A 22,871-nucleotide genomic window follows, 5' to 3' on the forward strand; every position below is an offset into this window, starting at 1 on the left:
ACACTTCCATGTCCTAGAAAGATGCTCTGAGAAAAAGTTTAAAACAGAAATAGTAACAATATATTGCCATACCGCTTACACCACAAAGCACTTAATATCATTGGTTTATTTTGAGGGATTAAGCCCATTCTGTGTGTGCGTTGAAAGCGGGATTAGAAAACACAAAAGTACGTCACCCAGGAAGATTCTCAGAATTTTCTTGTAAGATTTTTGCTAGAAAAAAAAAGAAAAAAAAGATGATTGTTGCCATGCTGCTCCTTCAGAACTGAAATACAGTGTGTATTGTGTTGGTTTAGACACAACAGTGCTGCATTCCCAAGATGAACAATAAGAGATCGGAACCAGCAGGTTCAGTGGATGACACCTACAAGACACATTGCAAGGTGCACTAGACAAGATACATCCTTATGAAAAAAGCTATATTTTGCCAGGGCTTATGAAATGTAGGAGCAAAATCTATATAAAAAAAAAATAACCTTGAGGTAAACTTTAGAAACATGAGACCTGGTGTTCAGACTACTCTGGCCATTCGTATTGTTTAAGGAACATTCTGTTTACCTTTAAGAACAGACAAATAAATTATACAAAAATACATACCTTGTGCCAAAACACCCAGTCTCAAAATGCAACAGTTATTTTTTTTATTATGAAGCTCAAATTCAGCACACATTTGTGACATTGTTACCAACATCTGTCTTACTTTTCATAGATTTGCTCTGGGGTCTATGCGGCCTCATCTCTCCTTGCTTTTGGTGGCTGTAGACTAAATGTGAGCCAAAGAGGAATACCAGGAGCACAGTGCCTAGGAGTATGAAGAGATCTCCCTGATGGGCTACGTACGGAAGCTGAGGGGTGCAAAGCTAGGAGCTGCTACCACAGGTGTAAAGGGGTGATAATATTTTAAAAAAGAGCAACACTGCACCTCTGAGAAAACATCTTCCGTAATTAAAATGTTGTGCCAGAAAGGGCATACACAATAACTTCTTTATTAGGTGTGTCAATCAAATCCATGCTATTTTGAGAAGGTGAATTGACTCGTTAATAAGTAATTATTCAGATAAAATCAGTCTACAATGTCAAAATAACAAATGTTGCATACATCACCAAACTCGCCAATCTAGGGTGGTGCTGGTGACAGATTTTTTTTACAAATACATACAAACTGAATAAAACAGATTTAAAAGTGATGTGAAAATGACTCCATTGCACCAATGTCCAATGTCTCACACCACAAATCACAGCTGCAGGTTATTAAGCACAGCTTTATATTTTAAAAACTTTAAAAGCATGGATAAATCATGTCACCGCACTGAAGCACTATACCGTTTACCGGCACAGCCCTACTTTTACTTCCTGGTCCTCTAAATAATGAACTGGGTATTGTGTACGTAATTTCTGGCACAACATTTGACTTCCAGCAGACGTTTTCTCGCAGATGCAATGCTGCAGTATTCTCAGGGATTCTGGATCCCTGAGAAAACGCCTGCCAGAAGTCAAATGTTGTGCTAGATATGAAATGCATGATACCGGGTTCATTATTTATAGAACCAGGTAGTGCTGAAGTGGATACAAGCCTTGATATTTTGACATTGTAATAATAACACTTATTTATGAGTGAATTCACCTTCTCAAAATAGCATTGGTTTGACTGACACCAAACAAAGACAGTATTGTGTATGTAATTTCTGGCACCACATTTTAATTCCGGCAGATGTTTTCTGCAGATGCACCTGTCAGTTTCAGTAGCAAAGTGGTATGGGTGTGGAAGTCTTGCTGGCTACCTAACTCCATTTATGTGTATGGGTATGGCTTTCTAATCTTTTTGAAAATTCAAAAAATAATTACTCAATAAAGATATTAAAGGATGTACAAGAAGAAATTAAGTTAAGCACCTTGCTGAAATATTAACACTGCAAATTGTATCATGCTTTCAAGGATAATCCTAAAAAAAACAGAAACCATTGTTCATTTTCCACAACCCAACTAGAATACGCTAGATTTGCTTTCAACATCATCAGCTGATTATCAATGGTTTTAATTAAAAAAAAAAAAATCATACACAAAAATATAAATTATTCCCCAGCCCTGGCCTTTCAAACAGTTGTGAGGTTTAGTAATTTTTGAGTTTAATGTGTTTACCACCAAAACATTTTTTTTTTTTAACTTCTCAGTCCTTTGAAAATACAATTATTTCCTTTTTATCAACTTCCGTAGTGCAACAGCAAACAAATGGTATGATTGTCTTTAGATTCGCTAAAAGATTGGGGTTTGTTTCAAAAGCAATTTTCAAAAACAAAGCTTGAATACAACGATCATTTTCAACATGCCCAACAATATCCACGTCCAAGGTGGTGTTCTGCCATATGGGCTTTGACAAATAACTGGAATAAATATTTTGCATCAAGCCATACCTGCAAAGGTGTGATCAAGTAGTCTTGACTGGCAATCAGTGGGAAACAGATTGGTCTGAATCATTATATAAACTATAAGGATTGTAAATATGCTGGAAAATAGGTTATTCAGGTCTGTTGTCAAGCTCTCCTTGCTACGACCTGTTTTGTAGTGATTTAGACATTTTATTGTTTTTTGTTCCAGACTTCTAGATGTGGTTTATTTAAGAACAAAGCTCAACTTTATGAAGACTTAAGGTAGGCAGGTAAAGGGGATCATGAGAATGTGAAGCGGGTTTACACGGGAGGTCAGAGAAATCTTCAGCCAGTTCCTTCACAGATGGGACACGGCAGACGCAATACGACAGCATCTGCAGCATTGGTATGCATGTCAGGTTCATTTTTTTTGTTTTGATGTAAATGCTGATTCTAATTTCATGCTGAAAAAAAAAAAAGATCCAGCCACAGGAGATCAGCAGTAAACAGACCAGTATATCAAGTTAAAGAATATGTAGGCGCCTGGGAAAATCATCCTGGAGTACTTGTCTATGGCGTGAGTGTTCTTAATGATCCGGAAGCCCCGGATTCCTTTCTTCTTAGCGGCGGTGGATTCACTGCTCATCGACAGGTGAACGACCATGCGCTCCTGTTTCTCTGGCTCATCGGGCACCACCGATGTCCTGGTGTAGCCCGCCAGGCTGTTGGCATCAGCCTCACTGTAAGTGCCATCAAGTAGCATGGTCCTTGTGTGGGACATGCCGCAGGTACAGGGCAGAGCCTGCAAAACACAGAAAATCCCCAGAGTTTGATAAGCTGATGAAAACAAGCTCATCACTACATTTTATGTCAGATTTGTCAGTTTGTGTTAAATAATTTAAGTGTTTATTTTACCAATATTAAAAATGTGCTCAGTTAAGATATGTTGCAGATATTGTTTTGGTGCTTTAACACCTCATTCAAGAATAAAAAGAAGAACAATTTAAGCTAGAGAAATAATAGTCTTGTTTTGTAAACTGGTATTGCATTTCTCCAATGTCTTCATTCCCATCAGACTGACTGCTTTAAAAGTTGGGAATGGATAGTGCAGACCCATTCTAGTCAATTCACTATCCTTAAAATACTTAGTCTTATCTTGTGAAAAAAATACATTTGGGACAATAAAGAGGAATGACCATTTTAAATAATTGTACAGCATCGCATGGAATTGCTGCCAGTGTTCTCACCTTCTCTCTGAGCTTCCTCTCCTTGCGCTCCTGCACGGTGGTCAGGTAGTTGACAGCCGCGTACTCCAGCACAGAGAGGAACACGAAGACAAAGCTGACCCAGAGGTAAATGTCCACAGCTTTGATGTAGGAGACCCGGGGCATGGAGGCGTTGACCCCAGTGATGATAGTGGACATGGTCAGCACCGTGGTGATACCTGCACACAGCCAGGATGCACCAATCATTAACATGGGGCATCAGACCACACCTAATTCCACACTGTTTTTATCTCTTGCGGAAATAGATGGAAGCAAACACCCAATGAAACTGTATCGTACAGCATACTGACCTTCAAAACACTGTGGCAAATAAGTATCTTTACAAACACTCAACTTTTTTTTTTTTGCTACAGGAGGTTGGGCCCTTTTATGTCCCTCAGGCTCAGTTTTACCACAGTATCTCACTGACACAGACAAAATTAAGGTTATTCTGTTCTTTATCTGAAATTGGGGTCAACGGGTATGCTTTTGTATAGCATGCCTCACTGTCTGGCCTAAGCAGAACACAGACAGATAACATCATGACATGACCAAGTGACTGTGTCTACTACTCAATAGTGTGACCTTATTGCTTACTCACAGTTATTGATGGTGTTGCCGAAATATTAATATCCTGACTTTTACATAGTGAAAGAGCTAAAAACAAAATGAGCAATATAATATAATATACTCAATACACCTACACTAGAACAGTTTATTTTGGTAAATTACTATCTCACCCAGTGAGACCCTAGCAGGCACAGCCCTGCGGTCAATCCAGAAGGACACCCAGGACAGCATGACCATCAGAGTGGCAGGGAAGTAGGTCTGGAGCAGGAAGAAGAAGATGTGGCGCCGCAGAGTGAAGTTGATGTACAGACGATTGTACCAGCCTGAGGGGAAACCAGGAACATACAGTTACTATTAACACTTTTCTAAAGTCTTGATATGCAGCTTACTACGCATTGTAAAGCCCTTTAGGCCAAAATATTACAGGTTATCTTTTTTACAGCTCATGTCAAAAGAGTGCTTTCTCACACAAGTAGGCAAGTATGGCAGTTTGAGATGAAGTAAATGACTAAATTGCTGCTACAATACCTTAAGAGGAGGCTCCAAGGTTATGCTGTGTTTGGTATATTTTAATGTGAAGTGGGAGGGTAATCATTCATCCAAATGTTAAGAGTCTACACCTATAGCTACAGCTGTAATAGTGCTTAAACTGTTGGTTAATATACCTGTGCTGCTGTAAAATGCAAGTCTGGAGGTAGTGTGAAACTTCTGGATGAGGAACTGGGACAAAGAAATCCTTTCATCTGTTTTTAAGGACTCATCTCCATTCTTCCAATACAGCATAAGATCTTCATCGGTGTAGGCATCTGTGTCAATGAATCAAATATTTTCACGTAATAGTCTTTGATAAACAAAACCATGCTCTGTTAGTTTATGCCACATTTATAGTCCAAGTAGTTTCTCCATTCAATTATAACCCATTTATTTTGTTACCATTGAGTCACTGAGGGCAGCGATATAACAGTACTTTAAGTTAAAGTATGTCATTGATATTGACTGATTAAAGATAAAACATAAAAACTTACTCTTTGTAACATGTCATGATCCTAACTCAGTTGGATCAAACACACCATCAAATTGTGGTAGCTTTTGCAGAACATGATGGATAATGTCAATATCATTTTCGTGAGTTTTATGTGGTATTGTTGTCGAACGTTTTTTGGCCAAGAACACATTTGGAAAGACTAAGAATTGCCATCTACAGCATTACAGCTCTGCCCATCCTTCTGCACAGTTCGTCCGTCTGTCCGTCCGTTTACAGACAGCCTGTCTGTCTCCTCATCCACATGTCCATCTGTCTACATAAATAAACCAAAATATCAACCATTGTGACTTACAGCTCTCCAGTTCTAAGGAGCATGTCTGTGAGTCCAGAGGGAAGCGGCTGAAGTCCATGTTACAGGCAGCTGTTACAGTGACCCTGAAAGAGGGAACGCAGAAGAAGCTGTTACACATCAGAGCAGCCACACTGTGAGTCGTCACACTAAATGCACAGCTGAGGCTCTAGCTTAAAAGTGCAACTGAAGAATTAAGCATCAGTCAGTAAGGCAATCTCACTATACACTTCGTAGAACAGTGAATTGTTTTTGCTTCATTCACATATTTAAAAAAAAAAACACAGTCTCCGTTGTCACAAATACAGCCATGAGGTAACAAGAACTTTCTACCTTCTTTATAGTTTGTGCACCACCTATATCGAGTTTGTCTTGTGTTTAAATATGCAACCTACAGAGTCTTCATACGATTGCATACGGCATCTGTCACTTTTGTCTGTCAGTCTGGAATTGATATTTGTGTGGTTTTAGGCATGTCACATGCTCAGAAAGATGGTAAAGGAAAACATAATAAAATCAATATTTCACAATATTTAATTAAAACAAAATGTTGTCAACTCCAAGAGAGCTAAACAGACACCACACTCATACCAATTACCACATTTCAAAATAAACTCAGCAGGATTCTGTTTTTACTAATCTATTTATTTATCAATAAAATGTATTTAATATTTGGTTGGGGCCTTAATCATACAAATAATTGATGTTGTGTGAGATACTAAGATTTAAGCCTAAAGATTAAACCATCTTTTCCATCACAGTATGTATTATTTGCACTGCTAGTGATACTATATGTTCTTGCTCTAGGGTCCAGTTGAAAGTTTCTATAAAACGTGGTTGTTTCAGAATCCGGAGCAGAATGAAATATAAATTAGGACAGTTGTTCCAATAATGCCAATAATGATGGCAAGGTCACTGAGTGTTGGATATTTGTTCTTGAAAGGCAAAACAGATCTATACTCTCTTTCAGACTTTTTAAACATAGGCCTGACTTGCAGATCATGAATGTTAATGAAAGTTAACTTAGTGGCATAACCTAGTCCTGACTTGAACAGATATTTGTTTTCCTCTTGATTGGTTGCACCCCTTCAGGCACAGAGCTCACATTGATCCAAGAAAGAAAATGCAAATTAAGTCCTGGCGATTTGACCCGGGGGAGGAGGGGGGGTAGTAGTGCTAGTGATTTTTCGACCATTGCCCCTTTCGCCCTTTCCTGTGCACGTGCCTTTACTAATAAATTATAGGAGGGTATATGCAAAATCTCCCCAAATTAGGTTAGCATACGCAATGTTCTCTTCTAATTAGGTGGGCATATGGTGTATAACTGTGTATGTCCTTGACTACATCACTGGAAATGACTATATGTCATCTCAACCCTCTCTTAAGAAAGAACAGTCAAAATAAAGACATGGCAGTGCACAACAGCTTGCATGTTGTCTTTGTGAAATAAGTGTTCATCTTGTTATTAGAAGGAGGATGCAATTATCTTTAACTTAATTTTGAAAAAATACATATAATATTTGTATATCTATTTTCTGTTCTATACCAACATATTCATTAAAAACAATAAGTATTTTACTCAGCAAACACAAGCATGTAGTCCAAGTTCAGATCACCATAATGTCACTTTATGAACAAGAAACATAAAATGTGTTCAATATTAGATTTCTGCACCCTACTTATACACAATAACAAATCAACCATATCTTTGGACAAATCGGTACTTGGCAATTACAAATACCAGACCCATTGTTCTGCCCCAGTGAGGATTAATGAGTACAATATTGACTGATTTGTATACAAAACCAACACCACCTCTTTGCCAAGCGTGAGGCCATGTGGGCGACATGCCAATTCAACAATGCTCTGACTACCTCTGCAGGCTTACACTAGGTCATCACTTAACAAACTATTGTGAAAGTGCTAATTTTCACCATCCGGTACTCTAGCATGATCTCCTTAGTCTTCAAACAAAATCCGCAGAACTGTGATGCTTCGATCATTCAGGCACAGCTGTGTTGTACTCACAAAGCACATGCCAACATTCATCTGTCAGTGCAGAGGACAGCACACTCAGCCAGGGGGAAAAAAGAAAATGTCTGTGGTGTTTTGCACAGCAGTTTGCAGTTTTCTATCAAGATGAGGTGTGTTCAGGTAGAAGAGGACCCAGTGATTCTGTCCTCTCTCACCTCAGACTGTACAGCACATGGCCATCAGGAAACACCCTGAGCATGATGTTGTCCGTGGTGGTGTCATGGATGAAGGACCGCTTGGAGTGGACGAAGAACACGTCAGGCACCCAAATCTTCTTCACCAGTCGACCGTCGAAGGTCATGCTTTTGTTGGTGGTGCTGGGGAAGGAGAGGCGTTCATCTTTCCAGTAATGCCTGAGATAGAGGGTCATGGTGAAGTCCTGTGTTATAAAAAGAGAGCAGTCTTTAGTATAAATCTTAAACTAGATTCATATAATTATTTTAAATATTATTTTCAAATAATAAATAAATAATTATAATAAAATAACAGAACTTAACTGAAAGTAAAAAGAACTTGTATAAAAATAAAAAATAAACACACTTGAGGTGAGGTTGATTGGATTGAACAGGTGAAGCTGTGATTAGAAGTGCTCACCCTGATAAGTATTAGAAGAACAGTGCAAAAGCATCTGTCCCCAAGTGTGCAAGGGACTTGGTTAAAACCATTAGGAAAGATGTGTTTGTTGCATTACAATATATGGTTATGTCTATCATAATATATATTTATTTAAAAAAATGTGAAAAGCTTTCCCTATGAAAAATTAATTTGTATTCAGATAATCTGTTTTATAATAAGCCTTTGATATTAATTTGCGGATAGTATAGCAACACATGCAAAGGCATACAATCTATACCTACAGACTTATCCATTGGCATATACTGAATTATTTCAAAGGGATGATGCTTGAAACTGTCACCAGTCACCACACTAAACGATTGTGGCTCTACTCCGGGTAATAGCCCTTTACACTTGGATTGACCTAATGAAAAAAAAGGTCAATGTAATGGATCTATGATGCCAGCATGACAGGAAGTCCTATAAGAGCCTTATACATAACAACATTTCGATTCATGGGTCAGTTTGGAAAAGTCACAGGTCACCGTATGTTAAAAAGCTGGGAGTAATCCTTCTTATCTCATCTGTATGAAGTCACTGGAGTTTGAAAACATACTCTTGCATGACAAAACAAATTACTACAGGAAAACAAAACAGTGATTTAAATAGTTTTTAGTATCTATCAAAGCAACAATTCACTCATCAGTTTTCATAGAACATGACATGAATTTATAATGTTGTTTGATCATACTGCCACATGTCCATTGAACTGAAAAAACAAAGACAAAAACAAGACATCTGTAGGATATAATTAACATGCCGTAAACCTAGACAAATGTGTGGTTTAACAGATCATCACCACCGAATTCACTATTGCCTGGAATATTAAAAAAAAAATTGAACAGTTAAATCAGGTGAATATTCTTATAACTGATTTCAATGGAGGTTTTCACCTGAACCCAAACTGTAGACCCCATTTATCCTATTTTTAAAATAAACTCCTCACTGTGGGACCCAGAACTGCAAATTCAGAGTCAAATTTTACACATCTCCTCCTGCCTCTCACATTCATCCTGTTAGAAGTAATTCATTATATTAATTTAGAGGTTCAATCCACTCAAAATAATAACACAAAATTAATAAGTTGAAAAACAACTGCCATCTTACCATATCTACTTCTGAAATACTGTCTAAGCTTTCAACTTGTACATCCACTCCAACTGGAATCGCAGGCCCTGGAAGTAAAATTATGTCAGAAATCAGATACTGGGCAGATAATTGTGTTTTACTTCAGAGGGTTTCTGAGATTTTCTTTACAAATATTAACATTAACAACATTTCTCTCACATTCTGCAAGATCTGTGGGTAGTAAACTTCACAAATACATTTACTTACTTGTCCTGTACACTCAAAGATACATTAACCTGGATACAGATTTGTAGGTCTCTTCAAACCGTCCTGTTTAAGTTTTTCCCTTAATCATATACTGGTCCATAGAGATAGTACTGGTCAAATCCCAAGACTCAAGTGCTGTGTAATAAGTCGACTATCATCAATCTGTCAGCCATGGAATGCAGTGCATTATGGTATGAGATGAAGCAAGGTAACTAAAGCCCCCACCTCCCCTTGCATTTCCCCCAATTACTGCATTGACCAAACTCCCCTTCTGTAGTTCCCATCATCATTGCAGGGCTTACTGTGGCTCCCCAACTCACTGCACGCCCATGCTAATTTCCCCAATCGCCGTACAGATCTATTTCTCCTGATCAGCCATCCACCTGCCACCATCATAGAAGATGACATACATAATACATTACTTGACCGTGTTACTATGGACACTACACATATTTACACATCCAACAGAAACAGGACACTATATATATATATAAATATATCGTGTCCTGTTTCTGGAAACTATATATACAATTGTCATCATTTTGGATCTGTACACCACCACAATGGATTTGAAAGGAAACAATCAAGATGTGTAGACTTTCATTTTGAATTTGAGGAGAGTTATATCCAAATTGGGTGAATGGTGTAGGAATTACACCCATTTGTATATGTGGTCCCCCCAATTTTAGGGGCTCAAAAGTATTTGGACAAACTAACATAATCATTAATTAAATTGTGAGTTTCAAAACTTGGTTGCAAATCCTTTGCAGTCAATGACTGCCTGAAGTCTGAACCCATAGACATCACCAGATGCTGGGTTTCTTCCCTGATGATGCTTTGCCAGGCCTGCACTGCAGCTGTCTTTAGTTCCTGCTATATTTTGTAGCCAACCTTGTTAAAGTGGACATATTGCATACTTTACTTTTTAACCAGGAAACTGTTTAAGCTATACACCTTAAACACCTCCTGGTCTCCATTATTATTTGGTGAGCAGTTCAGTCTACCCACTTCTCTCTACCCCACACACTCTTAATACACACAGCAGGGTAACCAATCACAAAAGCCTCTCCATGTTAACCAAACCCTTCTCCCTCCCCCAGGCCTATTAGCCCACTGAAATAGGACAAGGGGAAAGGGGGCATGGCTTTAACAGAAAGAATGCAGGGACTGATTATAAACTCATATCTGAATGCAGCCGGGGTGGGGGTGGGGACGTGGTTTTAACTAAAGGCTGTGATTGGTTGCACTGCTTTCTGTGTTAAACCTAATGTGATGTTATTAAGAAAAGAGGGAGATAGACATTTTAATTTAATTTTAGGCCAGCATTATGAAACAAAGTAAAAGATACTCTCTGTCTTTCACACTGTTGGCGTTCAGAAACAAACGTCATCTCTGTGCTCTGTAGCATTACTACCACGTTGTGCTCTCCTACCGAGGACCCTACCGGATTGACTGCTGCTCCTTTGTATTTTTGTGCCACAAATACATTTCAAAACAATATGACCTCTGAACTCTTCTGGATCCCTGCAGAGACAACAAAATTACATCCACTTCTCCAGCTACCATTTGCCTCCATAAATTATACAAAGGTAACAGGCTACATTTAGATCACATAAATTGCAATAAGAATTAGATTAGATGTTAACCACTTTACATCACTTATCTGTACACCATGTAATCCAGAGGGATTACAGAAGATGCTTAGTGGTAGATTAAGTGTGTGTCTGTTAGACACTGGACAGGTCTATCGAGACCAAGGATGAAATGACGGATTCATGAATATAAAGAATGCAAATTTGCAACAGCAACAACACAATTCAGCTAATCCATAAGAACAAGATCAATGTCAACTACTGAAATAGCTTAATATTTAATGGTCATTCCCATGTATTCTATCATGCAAACATCTGTTCAACAAGCAGCGCACAGGACACACACTATAATATGTAGTGTACTACATGCTTGTGGAGACATGCGTTTCAGTGGAGATCCACCATAATATAGGCTTTTAACCCTGAAAAGTAATGAATGCCATTTTTTTTACATTTAAAAAGTTACAGAAACAAATGCATTGCTATTTTAAGAAGACATAACCACTGTAATAAACGTCTGGGATTTCAAATTCATTTTTTGCTCATTTGAATGGGTCTGTCTGTTTCTCTAGTGAAAATGTGCTAATAACAAAAAAATATATCAAATAATATACAAATACATTATTTAAATTTAAACTATTAGTAAGTATTACCTTAACACAGTTAGTGCAATTTGCAAATGTAAGCAAATGGTAAATGAGAAATATAAATTTTTAGTGCCACCATTGGCAAGTAGCACAATAAATGATTAAGGACTGTACTTTTATATTAGACACAATGCTAAATCTACTTAAAGTTATTACAGTTACTGAATATTATGTTGTTTGCTTGCTCACCAAATATAATTCTAAGCAAATTCAGGGTTTTCTTCCCACCCACCCCCTGCAAACTGCAAACTGCAAACTGCAAACTGGATTTTCAGTGTTTCAAGTTCATTCCCATTCACTCTGATTTCCTAGGGCGCTGTCAGATGTGGGTGCAAGCAGCAAGATAATTCCAGTTCTAGCCGGTCAGTCTTGCTCCAAAATCACAAATTTGGATATTATGGAGATGATGATGGTTGCTTGGCAACCAAGAACCAAGTATACATCATATCAAGATTTATAAAAGATAGAAAAGCTTCTAGATATATTGGACAGAGTGAGGTGGTATTAATATATATATGTGTAAAATAACAACCCCCACAATATATATTTAAGTCTGTGTCCCAATGTATCTGCCTTCTTGGTGACTAACGGACCTTTGTGTCTGCTTTCTTCAGTACTGGGCTATGGACTCTCTGTGCTGAGGCCAGTGTGGTTGATGTGTAACACATAGTGATTAAATCTGCAGACAGTGTCCTTTGTGAGGCTCAGTTATTTGTGCTGCTAGAAACTGGGGCATCAGTAATGTCAATAATAATATAAAAAAAATTGAAACAGTTCTCAGACTAAATTTATGTAATAGTGCCCTGGAGTTAATCATTATTGTGTCTGTAGTTTGTACTATTGTCTAAATGACCTTGCTCCAGCTTCAAGAACAAACATTTCAAGCTTCAATAAGTTAACTTTTTGCAAGATTTGCTCTGACTTGTGACACATTTCCAAACTTGGTAACACTTTACAATAATGGGTATTAATTCCGATAGTGTGTGAAGACATGATATATATATATATATACACTCACCTAAAGGATTATTAGGAACACCATACTAATACTGTGTTTGACCCCCTTTCGCCTTCAGAACTGCCTTAATTCTACGTGGCATTGATTCAACAAGGTGCTGAAAGCATTCTTTAGAAATGTTGGCCCATATTGATAGGATAGCATCTTGCAGTTGATGGAGATTTGTGGGATGCACATCCAGGCCACGAAGCTCCCGTTCCACCACATCCCAAAGATGCTCTATTGGGTTGAGATCTGGTGACTGTGGGGGCCAGTTTAGTACAGTGAACTCATTGTCATGTTCAAGAAACCAATTTGAAATGATTCGACCTTTGTGACATGGTGCATTATCCTGCTGGAAGTAGCCATCAGAGGATGGGTACATGGTGGTCATAAAGGGATGGACATGGTCAGAAACAATGCTCAGGTAGGCCGTGGCATTTAAACGATGCCCAATTGGCACTAAGGGGCCTAAAGTGTGCCAAGAAAACATCCCCCACACCATTACACCACCACCACCACCAGCCTGCACAGTGGTAACAAGGCATGATGGATCCATGTTCTCATTCTGTTTACGCCAAATTCTGACTCTACCATCTGAATGTCTCAACAGAAATCGAGACTCATCAGACCAGGCAACATTTTTCCAGTCTTCAACTGTCCAATTTTGGTGAGCTTGTGCAAATTGTAGCCTCTTTCTCCTATTTGTAGTGGAGATGAGTGGTACCCGGTGGGGTCTTCTGCTGTTGTAGCCCATCCGCGTCAAGGTTGTACGTGTTGTGGCTTCACAAATGCTTTGCTGCATACCTCGGTTGTAACGAGTGGTTATTTCAGTCAAAGTTGCTCTTCTATCAGCTTGAATCAGTCGGCCCATTCTCCTCTGACCTCTAGCATCAACAAGGCATTTTCGCCCACAGGACTGCCGCATACTGGATGTTTTTCCCTTTTCACACCATTCTTTGTAAACCCTAGAAATGGTTGTGCGTGAAAATCCCAGTAACTAAGCAGATTGTGAAATACTCAGACCGGCCCGTCTGGCACCAACAACCATGCCACGCTCAAAATTGCTTAAATCGCCTTTCTTTCCCATTCAGACATTCAGTTTGGAGTTCAGGAGATTGTCTTGACCAGGACCACACCCCCTAAATGCATTGAAGCAACTGCCATGTGATTGGTTGGTTAGATAATTGCATTAATGAGAAATTGAACAGGTGTTCCTAATAATCCTTTAGGTGAGTATATATATATATATATATATATATATATATATATATATATATATATATATATCTGATCTACTTAATTTATTAAAAATGAATTCCATATGAATAAGAGCTTTAAATCGTTACGAATTCACATGCTTGGATTACAAATGAATTTCATGAAGTTCACAAGAATTACATAATGTTTTGATGTGTTTTTCCTGTGTTGTACTATTGGAATTCATGAGGAATTCATGCCCATTATTGTAAAGTGTTACCCCAAACTTTGACCTTCCTGCAAATCTCAAACTTGTAAGCAATCATGGTTTCCTCTGATTGTCAGAAGCCACTTTCTGCTACATAGTAATAGAAAACACGAGAGGTACACGGCTATAGTTGACGATTCTGAGTTTTGATTTAGCACTAGGACCCCCTACCCTGCTGGTGTTTGTTCCAACCGAGCTCTCAATTACTTAATTGATCCCTTAATTAAATAAATAATTTGCTTACATTTGACTTTTTAAATTGTGTAACTGATAAAAAGTTGGTTCTTTAATAAGATAATAAGTTCCTTATACAATTTTATACTTAACCTAAAACACCTACTGTTAAAATAATGAAAAGGCTCTGATTTAGGAAATGATTAGTTCAATTAAGGGTTCAATTAAGTAATTGAGAGCTCAGTTGGGACAAAAAACAGCAGGGTAAAACATACTGAAATGTCTAATACGGAAGTTTATCACAACCAGTACTGATTACTGGTCATTCTAAAATACCGCATGTGAAGCTCCAATAGGAGTGAGCTCTTGCTTTGGCACCCGAGAACTGTCAGAAGACTAAAAGTCAATCAGCAAAATCTATTGTTTACTCAGCATTGAATAAGGAAACCTGTAAACTAGACACTGCTTATTTATGTATGTATGTATGTATGTATGTATTACTCTGAGCAAATGTACTTAATTGTCCTGCAAACAATAACCCCTCTATGTGGACAGTGTGTCCTCCCTCGGTGAACAGCTGTTGTGGAGTCACATGAGTCTGGAGATTGTTGCATGCTCTAATCCATGTGGTCATCAAAAAACTCCTGGCGGTTTAATCTCCCATCAGGAAAGTCAACTGCAGAGCCAGCGAGCCTCCAGATGGGTTTGCCAAATTCCACTACAAGCGCTGCTTAGAGCTTAACAGAAAAGTGAAATCCAAAAAAGCGATTTACATTCCTAATACCACATGTGTGCGGCTGCACGCTACATGGGTGAAGCTTGGGGAGAGGTTTAAGCAATGTAGACTTTAATGAAAATCTGCCGCAATGACCTATCGTAAACTTAAGGGCCTCCACATTACAAAATCACAGATCAACCGCAAGAAGAAAAAAAAAATGAAAAAAGCTATATCATGTGTATGTGCAAAAGATACACACAGCTTTTGATCCAGTCTACTGTGTATATCAATGAACATCCATGCACACTCTACCAGAGTGTCTATCTACTTCTCCACTCTAAAACCATTCTGGGAGGAATGTCAATGTTTTTTTCCCTCCAAAAAGTCTCTGAAATACACTCCATATTATTGGAGCTCCAATTGACCTCCCTGTGAACTTTGCTAAAACGTTGGAGCCTGGAACTAAAATTATAGGAATTTTACAGACGTCTGAAATATTAGAAGGTGTAACACTCTTCTGAAAACCCTGTATTGTTTCAATCACTCCGAATATTGGTTTAGGCTCTCTTATAATCCAACAAAAGGTTTTACTTTTATTATTAATTTCTTAGCAGAAATACATGAAATAGTATTTACTTGAAATAGATTATTTTGTCACCAGACTACTCTTTGATCTTTTATTTTCCCTGTCACAGTTTATAGTGCACAGCCTAACTCCAACACTGGCAACAGGAGAACATGCTAGACAGAAAATTCAGCCTTTATCTATGATCTACAATAAATAAATATGATACAAAATATGATGCTTGTGTATGTATATTTTATTGATTTAACATATGTTTTGAATACTAAAAGGAATCCAAAAGCGATAAAAGAGGAATGTTAGAATAAAAAAGGGCAAATGTCCTGTTAGTGGGGAGATCTTGAATATATAGTTGTATAACTGTAAAATCACAACAGCACATGCTGACTCATGAAGCAGGAGCGTGGCCGCCTGCTATTTTCGGAGTACAGCTTTCTTCTCTGTGATCTGTCTTGTATTGTTATGTCTTTGGATTCCAAACCAAAGCAAAGCTCTCAGGAACAGGCATCCCTTCTTTATTTAACTCAGGAGAAAGGCATTACTGAGATTTTAAAATAAAGGTGGGGTCAAGATATGAATTATGTTTAGAAATCCTGTTTAATACCTTCTGTTCACTAGATACCAGTGTGCTGTTTCATAGTTTGTCAGCAACTGAGCATTCACTGTTCCTCATTGAAGTAACATGTAGAAATCAAGAGGAGTTTGACAGACTTATGAGTGATTGTAGTACTCCATATTGAAGGCAGCCATAAAGATCTTTCAAGCAATCCTTTCTTTTAATTGTCAAACCATAATTAAGTGTCCATACACAGGAGGGCCAGGCTGCATACACAATCACACAATCCACAACACCCTCCTCCAGTACGTATGCTAAGAGAGCTGCCAGATGTTTCGATGCCTGCCAGCAAAGTTGCTATCCAAGACCCCAATAGCACTTTAAAAATATTGTATAGTAATGAATGGCACACTCTTATGGCAAAATCTTAAATAACCGAAAATGAAGTGACCTGTGTGAACTTCATAGAGCAACAGGGCATCTACCACTGTGCCATTTGTTTTACATATCAATTAGTAGATTTGTGTTTATAGCAGGATACTACCCAAAAATGGGTACGACAATACAATTATATCATGTAGCCTTCCAAATTACACTCACGAGTAATCCACACTGTACTTTATATTTATAGAGATTAAATGGTGAGGAAGCAGTCACCTATTGTCAGTGTAGTACAGAGAGACCATGGACGACCTTTTTGAAAATGATCATTCACAGCGGATTTGCCGCAAAATCCAAAATAAACGTTTAATTTTTTTTTCAGAAGCCCTATCTATTACATCCAATGACACTGGGCCGTTCACTTGTGGATGGATTAGCAACAAACTAAATCCATTGTAAGTCCTCTCTGCTGAGATTATAGCTGTGCCCCCTGCAAACTTCAGTGAATTTAGATAAACACGCTAGACATTACTCCCTAAAAACAGATCCCATGTAAATATTTTCTTGGAAATCACGGAAAATACGCAAAGACATGCTCCCATTGTTCTTAAGCATAATGGAGAGTTTTAAAGACTCATCGGCTCTGAATATGACAGTATTTTCTACATCTTATTCTATTCTGACCAAAATCTCTACCAGGACAATCACTTGGAGAAGGCATGCTTTTTCATAGTTGGTACTACTATAAGGGTCAATTACATTTTGCATTTGAGGGTTTTCACATAATTTACGTTACTAAATCAACTTAGTATTTGGTAACAGTCAGTAGCCAGTGGCAGGAGTAAACTTAAAATGTAATCCTATACCACATATTCGTTATTCCAGTCAAAATATTGCATTTGGTGAATTCATTGGACTATTTCATATCTCAAAGATTTAGTAAGGATGCATCATTGTTACAAACAAACAAACAAAATCTTTAAAGGAAATTATTTTGAATAGAGGGGATTTGCAAGCTTCAGCAAATTGGAAGTTACCATTGATCAGTGAATAAAACAAATGAGAGCATAAAGAATTGGCTTGCTGTGTTTGAAAGAAACAAATTGTGATTCTCATCTGTGTAATGTTTTTGTTTCTTACTAACAGAAGTAACAGAACTTGTCAGGTTGGCCAACTACACAAGCAAACACAAATCGACATTGCAATTTTAATCTTGCACTCCAGAGGGCGACATTGTTGCCTTTTAAAAATAATTTGCTAACAGCACTTGTTTTTCAACATTACAGTATAATCAAAAGCAATGCAATCAACTGTGATCTTCACAATTTTCTATATAATCTGATTCAGTATTTAATCAACACTTCAAGGATATAATTGCAAAACAGGTGCAGGTTGCATAAGCATGCAAATACAATGCTACTGTATATATTTGAAGTTGAAATAAAGATTTGCATTTTAAGAATGAAATTAAACCTATTAATTTATCATAAAATGTACACAAATAACTGCTTGTGCTGTACAACAGCTTCCCTGTATTATATAGCATTACATTGCATTTCTTTGGTTTCACCCTTAAAATAAAAAACATGAGTGTGTAATTGCATCACTTGATATCCCTCAGAGAACATAAAATGAACCTCAGTTTGCATGAATGTAAACCTTGACAATCCATTACGAGACTGCTGCTACCAAAAAGCCCATTAAGAAGAGCAGTTAAATCTTTACCTGCAAACGCTGGTCTCATTGTAAAATCATGGTCATCAACCCGGAGTAGCTGTTCCGTCTTCAGTTTCCGAGTTTTCGTCACATCTTGTGTCTTCTTTGATAAAGGACTGTAAAGACACAATGCTTTCTTTTGACCTGATAACTTTAAAGTTGGCCTTTACTTTATGGAAGCAACCAACTTAAGTGGACACATAAGAAACACCTGAATATTCTGGAGGGTTGAGGCACTGCCATGTTCTATGCAGGGAAGCAATGAAGCATTCTGGAGGACAGAACTGCTGCCATTTCCTGGCATACATATTGGAAAAGGGAATCCCAGGAAGTTATTGCAAGTTATATCCCTTGCAGGTATCAGCTGAAGTTAGGGTCTTTCTATTTTTGTGATGGGCAGGAAGTGTGAGCTGGTCATAAGTCTCCATTAAAATGACAACCTCTTTTAATAAATCATCATTGACAAATACAAGGAGAGGTCCCAGCAGGAGAATCTGGAAGTCTCACACAAATAGCAGCTATCAAAAAGAAAGGGAGGTAGTATTGTTCCAGACCACTGTTGTTTTCAAATCACATTGTTTGGGGTGAAGAGAGATTTAAGTCTCACTGTTTCTTTAATTTACCCCACAATGTAGTCTCTATATAGTAGCTATTTTGCAGCAAAATGTAGGGGGCTCATTTTTCATCATCAACTGCACAAAGTGGCTCTACTGCTGGCTTTGGGCATTCACTGCACAATTTTACAACTGCAAAACTGCCCTGTTTACAGCTCACAGTTAACCATATTGTTAAAAGAAGATGATGACCAAATGCAGTGAGAAAGTGCTCATCAAAACCCTGTCATAGCCTGGCTAATCACAGGATATGAAACCTCTGGCCAGGACGGGGCTACTGCTCACCATTTCCTGCAGAAACATTCTAGTAAACCGATTTTCTGACTCCCTATCACAGCTGTGGTTCCATAAACAGGCTGCCAGGGTCACTGATTTGGTTCAATTTTAGAAGCAAATTCCTTCCATGCCTAAGGCAAAGGGAAGCATCACAAATAATACATTACACTTGCGTTTTTCTTCTGTGATCTAAAGTGCTAGGTTTCTATTTATGTATGTAAACTGTATATGTTAATGCACAATACATCATGATGTCTATGAAACACTTAAAAATACCAACATGGAAGGTATTTCAGAAAAACACCTCAAACTTTACAGCAAAACGTGTATTATTATTTATTAGCATGTTTTAACAATATATCATATATCATCATTGTCATCTTGTCTCTTGGTTAAAAAGTAGCATGATGCAAGTGCAGTCTAAATGTATGTAGGCTGTTTTTATATTTTAGTTATTTAGTCGGTTAATGTAACGCATTTTTTATACCTGGAAATTGATTATTAACGTATTGTTAATACTTGGAGAATGATTATTAAGGTATTTTGTCGCTGTATGGGTTACACCAAACGTTCAAGGGTCCAGTTCTAGGTAGAAACAATGTAGCTATAGAATAAATCATATTTGATTAATTTAATCTATGGTGTAATACTGTTACATCCCACTTGCACCCTCATGATCCTCTTTATATTCCGACTGCCGACAACCGCTTTACATACACGTGGTTACAATATAGCTGTGTAAAGGTGAGGGCAGTCACCGGTCCAGGACAGGGGGTCACCTGAGCTGAGTGATGGGATTCATGATAAACTAAAAGCATGTTATTCATACGCGTCATCTGCCTCCTCATACTTTAAAATGGATCATACATCTCCAAAAACTTGATATGTACTTTAGAATGATGACAAATATATACAGATACCTGCACATCTACTATCTACTCCATAGAAGCAGCGTGTACCTGTGTTAACGTCAAGAAGTAGTGCAGTAGTGCTTTTACGCATCCCGTACCCGGAGAACAGGCAGCGCATCGGAAAGCACCATGTCCGGCAACATGTCAGTGACTTTAACAGACGCCTGGATATACTGAATGACCACACTGTGTCTGAAAACCATCCTTACAGGTAAAATAAAATAAAATAAAGCTGGCCAAATTCGCAGGGACTTACGTGCCATGCTTATGCGTCTCCACGGGTCCTGTCCATCTCCGTCTCCTAGTCCTGTGCTTTCGGCACTCCCCCATAAGGATCAGGCAAAAAAGTAAAAACATGAGTTTTTCAAAATAAGGCATTATTTATGAGTGCAATCTGACAGATCCAGGAACACGCTCAGAAACCCCCTTTAGTCCAGGCCCGCCAAGCTTTGGGCATCGACTCATCTTTGACTGCCCAGCTGTGCAACAGTAGGCGCCGCAGTCAGTGCTCAGGAAGCTCTGTGCCGGCCGATTAAATACCGGAGACTGATCTGTTTTCGACTCCAAGCGGCTTTGTCCTGCTGCTTTCCAATTGGTCCGCCGGCGTCCAGCTGTTTGCAGCGGTTCGGATGCAGATTCCCTGCGAGTGACCCGCTCTGGGGCTGCAGGGGTTGCTGTAGTGTGTTTGGGATTTTACAACCAATAAACGTTGTGACCATTTTTAAAGTCTCCAATGTAAAATACACGTTTTTAAGAAATTGTAAACATGAAATGCACACAGAAAAAGAATGCATGTCAATTTAAACTCAGTATTAATAAGACAATTATCACAATAATTACATACAAACTCCCAAGTACTCATTTATAGAGCGTTTGTAGAGTAGTACTGCAGCAATTATTTTGAATGGTGTTTTACTTTAGTACATTATTCTTTAGACATTATACTTACACTTCAAATAATTATCAATGTTGCTTTTCAGTCTAATTATAAATACATGATATATTGGTTCAGTTTGTGTACTTAGACTGGCAGACAGATAGACAGAGAGGTAGGTGGAGATATAGATTGATAGTTTGTTTAAACAGACCCCTGGTAATATTCCCTCTAGGGTATAGTCTATTGGGCACACCAATACAAACCAATAATATTATATATAGACATGACAGAAGAGTTACTCATTTGTATTGATTTATCCAGTACTAGTCTGAACTCTTGCAATAAGAAACTTTAGACCTTTATTACACTTCACATATACATATTTAAATATATACAAAAATGTGCAAGTTGCATTGCAATGATGGACATACACGATTAAAACAATTAGAACATACACTCTTGATTTAAGTGATAATGCCATCCATCCATTTTCAAAACCACTTATCCTGGTGAGGGTTGCAGGGGAAGCTGGAGCTGATCCTGGAAGGCATATGGTACAAGGCAGGAATACACCCAGGACACGATGCCAGTCCATCACTGGTCAACACACACAAAGCAATTTAGAGAAGCCAATTAACCTAACCCACAGTGGGAGGAAACCAGAGTGCCCGGAGAAAACCCACGCTGACACAGGGAGAACATGCAAACTCCACACAGACAGGCACCCCAAGCAGGGACTCAAACCCAGGACCCTGGAGCTGTGCTAACCACTGTGCCACCATGCCACCCAGTGATAATGCCGTTTATTATTATTATTATATATTTTTAAACATCCACTATTAGGCAGTAAATCCCTCTCTAGCTCAGGACAGACTCATGCCTAAGCACTGACACTGTTCTTTTAATTTCCTCATTTCAAAAGACTGACCTTACAATCCTTCAGTCAGGCTTCTGTGTTATCACATCGAGCACTTGCTTATGCTCCATTCTGTAATGAACTCTTGGATTTGCAAAGAAGATAAGAATGAAAGAATATTGGCAATATAAATTCTGATAAAAAATGTAAGAGATTTACTACTGTAGCATTCTAGGCTTCTTGTGACTTGGATTCACTGGCTTGAAGAAAACAACAAATAACAAGACTCGGGGTTCATGCAGAGCAACACCACACCACACTTCTGCTGGGTTTACACTAGCATACACGAGCCAAGCCAGGGCCGCACCGTGCCTGCCTGGTATGGTTCGGCACGTTGGGCTCGCATTATTAAAAGGTGAGCCGAGCGACTGACGTTACGCATAATGAATGTGCTGAGTAGCAAGTCAATGACGCATTATGTATGTGGCAGTGAAAGATAGTGAAATTGTCGATTCCTATGACGGATCACAATGTTTTGATTGTGTCTTTTTGCATTTTTGTGTTTTACCTACTGAAATACATGGTTGAAAATCATGGCAAAAGTAAAACAATAATAATTCTATAGTGAGAAATAAATGCATTTAAAACTTGAGAGCCCTTTGGTTTAGTAACTAGTATCTTTGTAGTCCCCATAACCCCCGCCCAGGAGCCAGATTCAGATATGTAACGAGGCCAGAATTTCACGGTTTAAACACCCATACATACTGTGAGGGCCTGGAGGCATTAGTCTCACTCCAAATCCAATTCTCATCTCCCTGAGGGACCGGGGAACCCGGATATATATCTATGCCCCTGCCCCACCCTTTCCCACACGGGGCCAGCCTTTGACCCCGGAAGCCACCATAATTTCCCACTCATCAAATCTGCTCCCCAATCGATCTGCCCCACCCCTGACACAAGGAACCGACAAACACACACACGCATGC

The 22,871-nt window shown here is 38.5% G+C and overlaps 1 protein-coding gene across 1 annotated transcript; it reads right to left on the minus strand.

The window, feature by feature from the left end:
* Positions 1-618: 618 nt before the first annotated feature.
* Positions 619-20,702, minus strand: LOC136713395 (gamma-aminobutyric acid receptor subunit rho-2-like). The gene is made up of 9 exons (XM_066690485.1): positions 20,409-20,702; positions 18,361-18,467; positions 9,292-9,359; positions 7,725-7,948; positions 5,539-5,621; positions 4,867-5,007; positions 4,372-4,524; positions 3,614-3,810; positions 619-3,168 (listed from the first exon to the last, which is right to left on the minus strand). The coding sequence occupies exons 1-9, from the start codon at positions 20,528-20,530 to the stop codon at positions 2,863-2,865; spliced, it is 1,401 nt and encodes a 466-aa protein (XP_066546582.1). The 5' UTR covers positions 20,531-20,702; the 3' UTR covers positions 619-2,862.
* Between the last annotated feature and the right edge of the window lie 2,169 nt (positions 20,703-22,871).

The sequence above is a fragment of the Amia ocellicauda genome, chromosome 1, assembly GCF_036373705.1.
Source record: "Amia ocellicauda isolate fAmiCal2 chromosome 1, fAmiCal2.hap1, whole genome shotgun sequence".
Classification (NCBI taxonomy): Eukaryota; Metazoa; Chordata; class Actinopteri; order Amiiformes; family Amiidae; genus Amia; species Amia ocellicauda.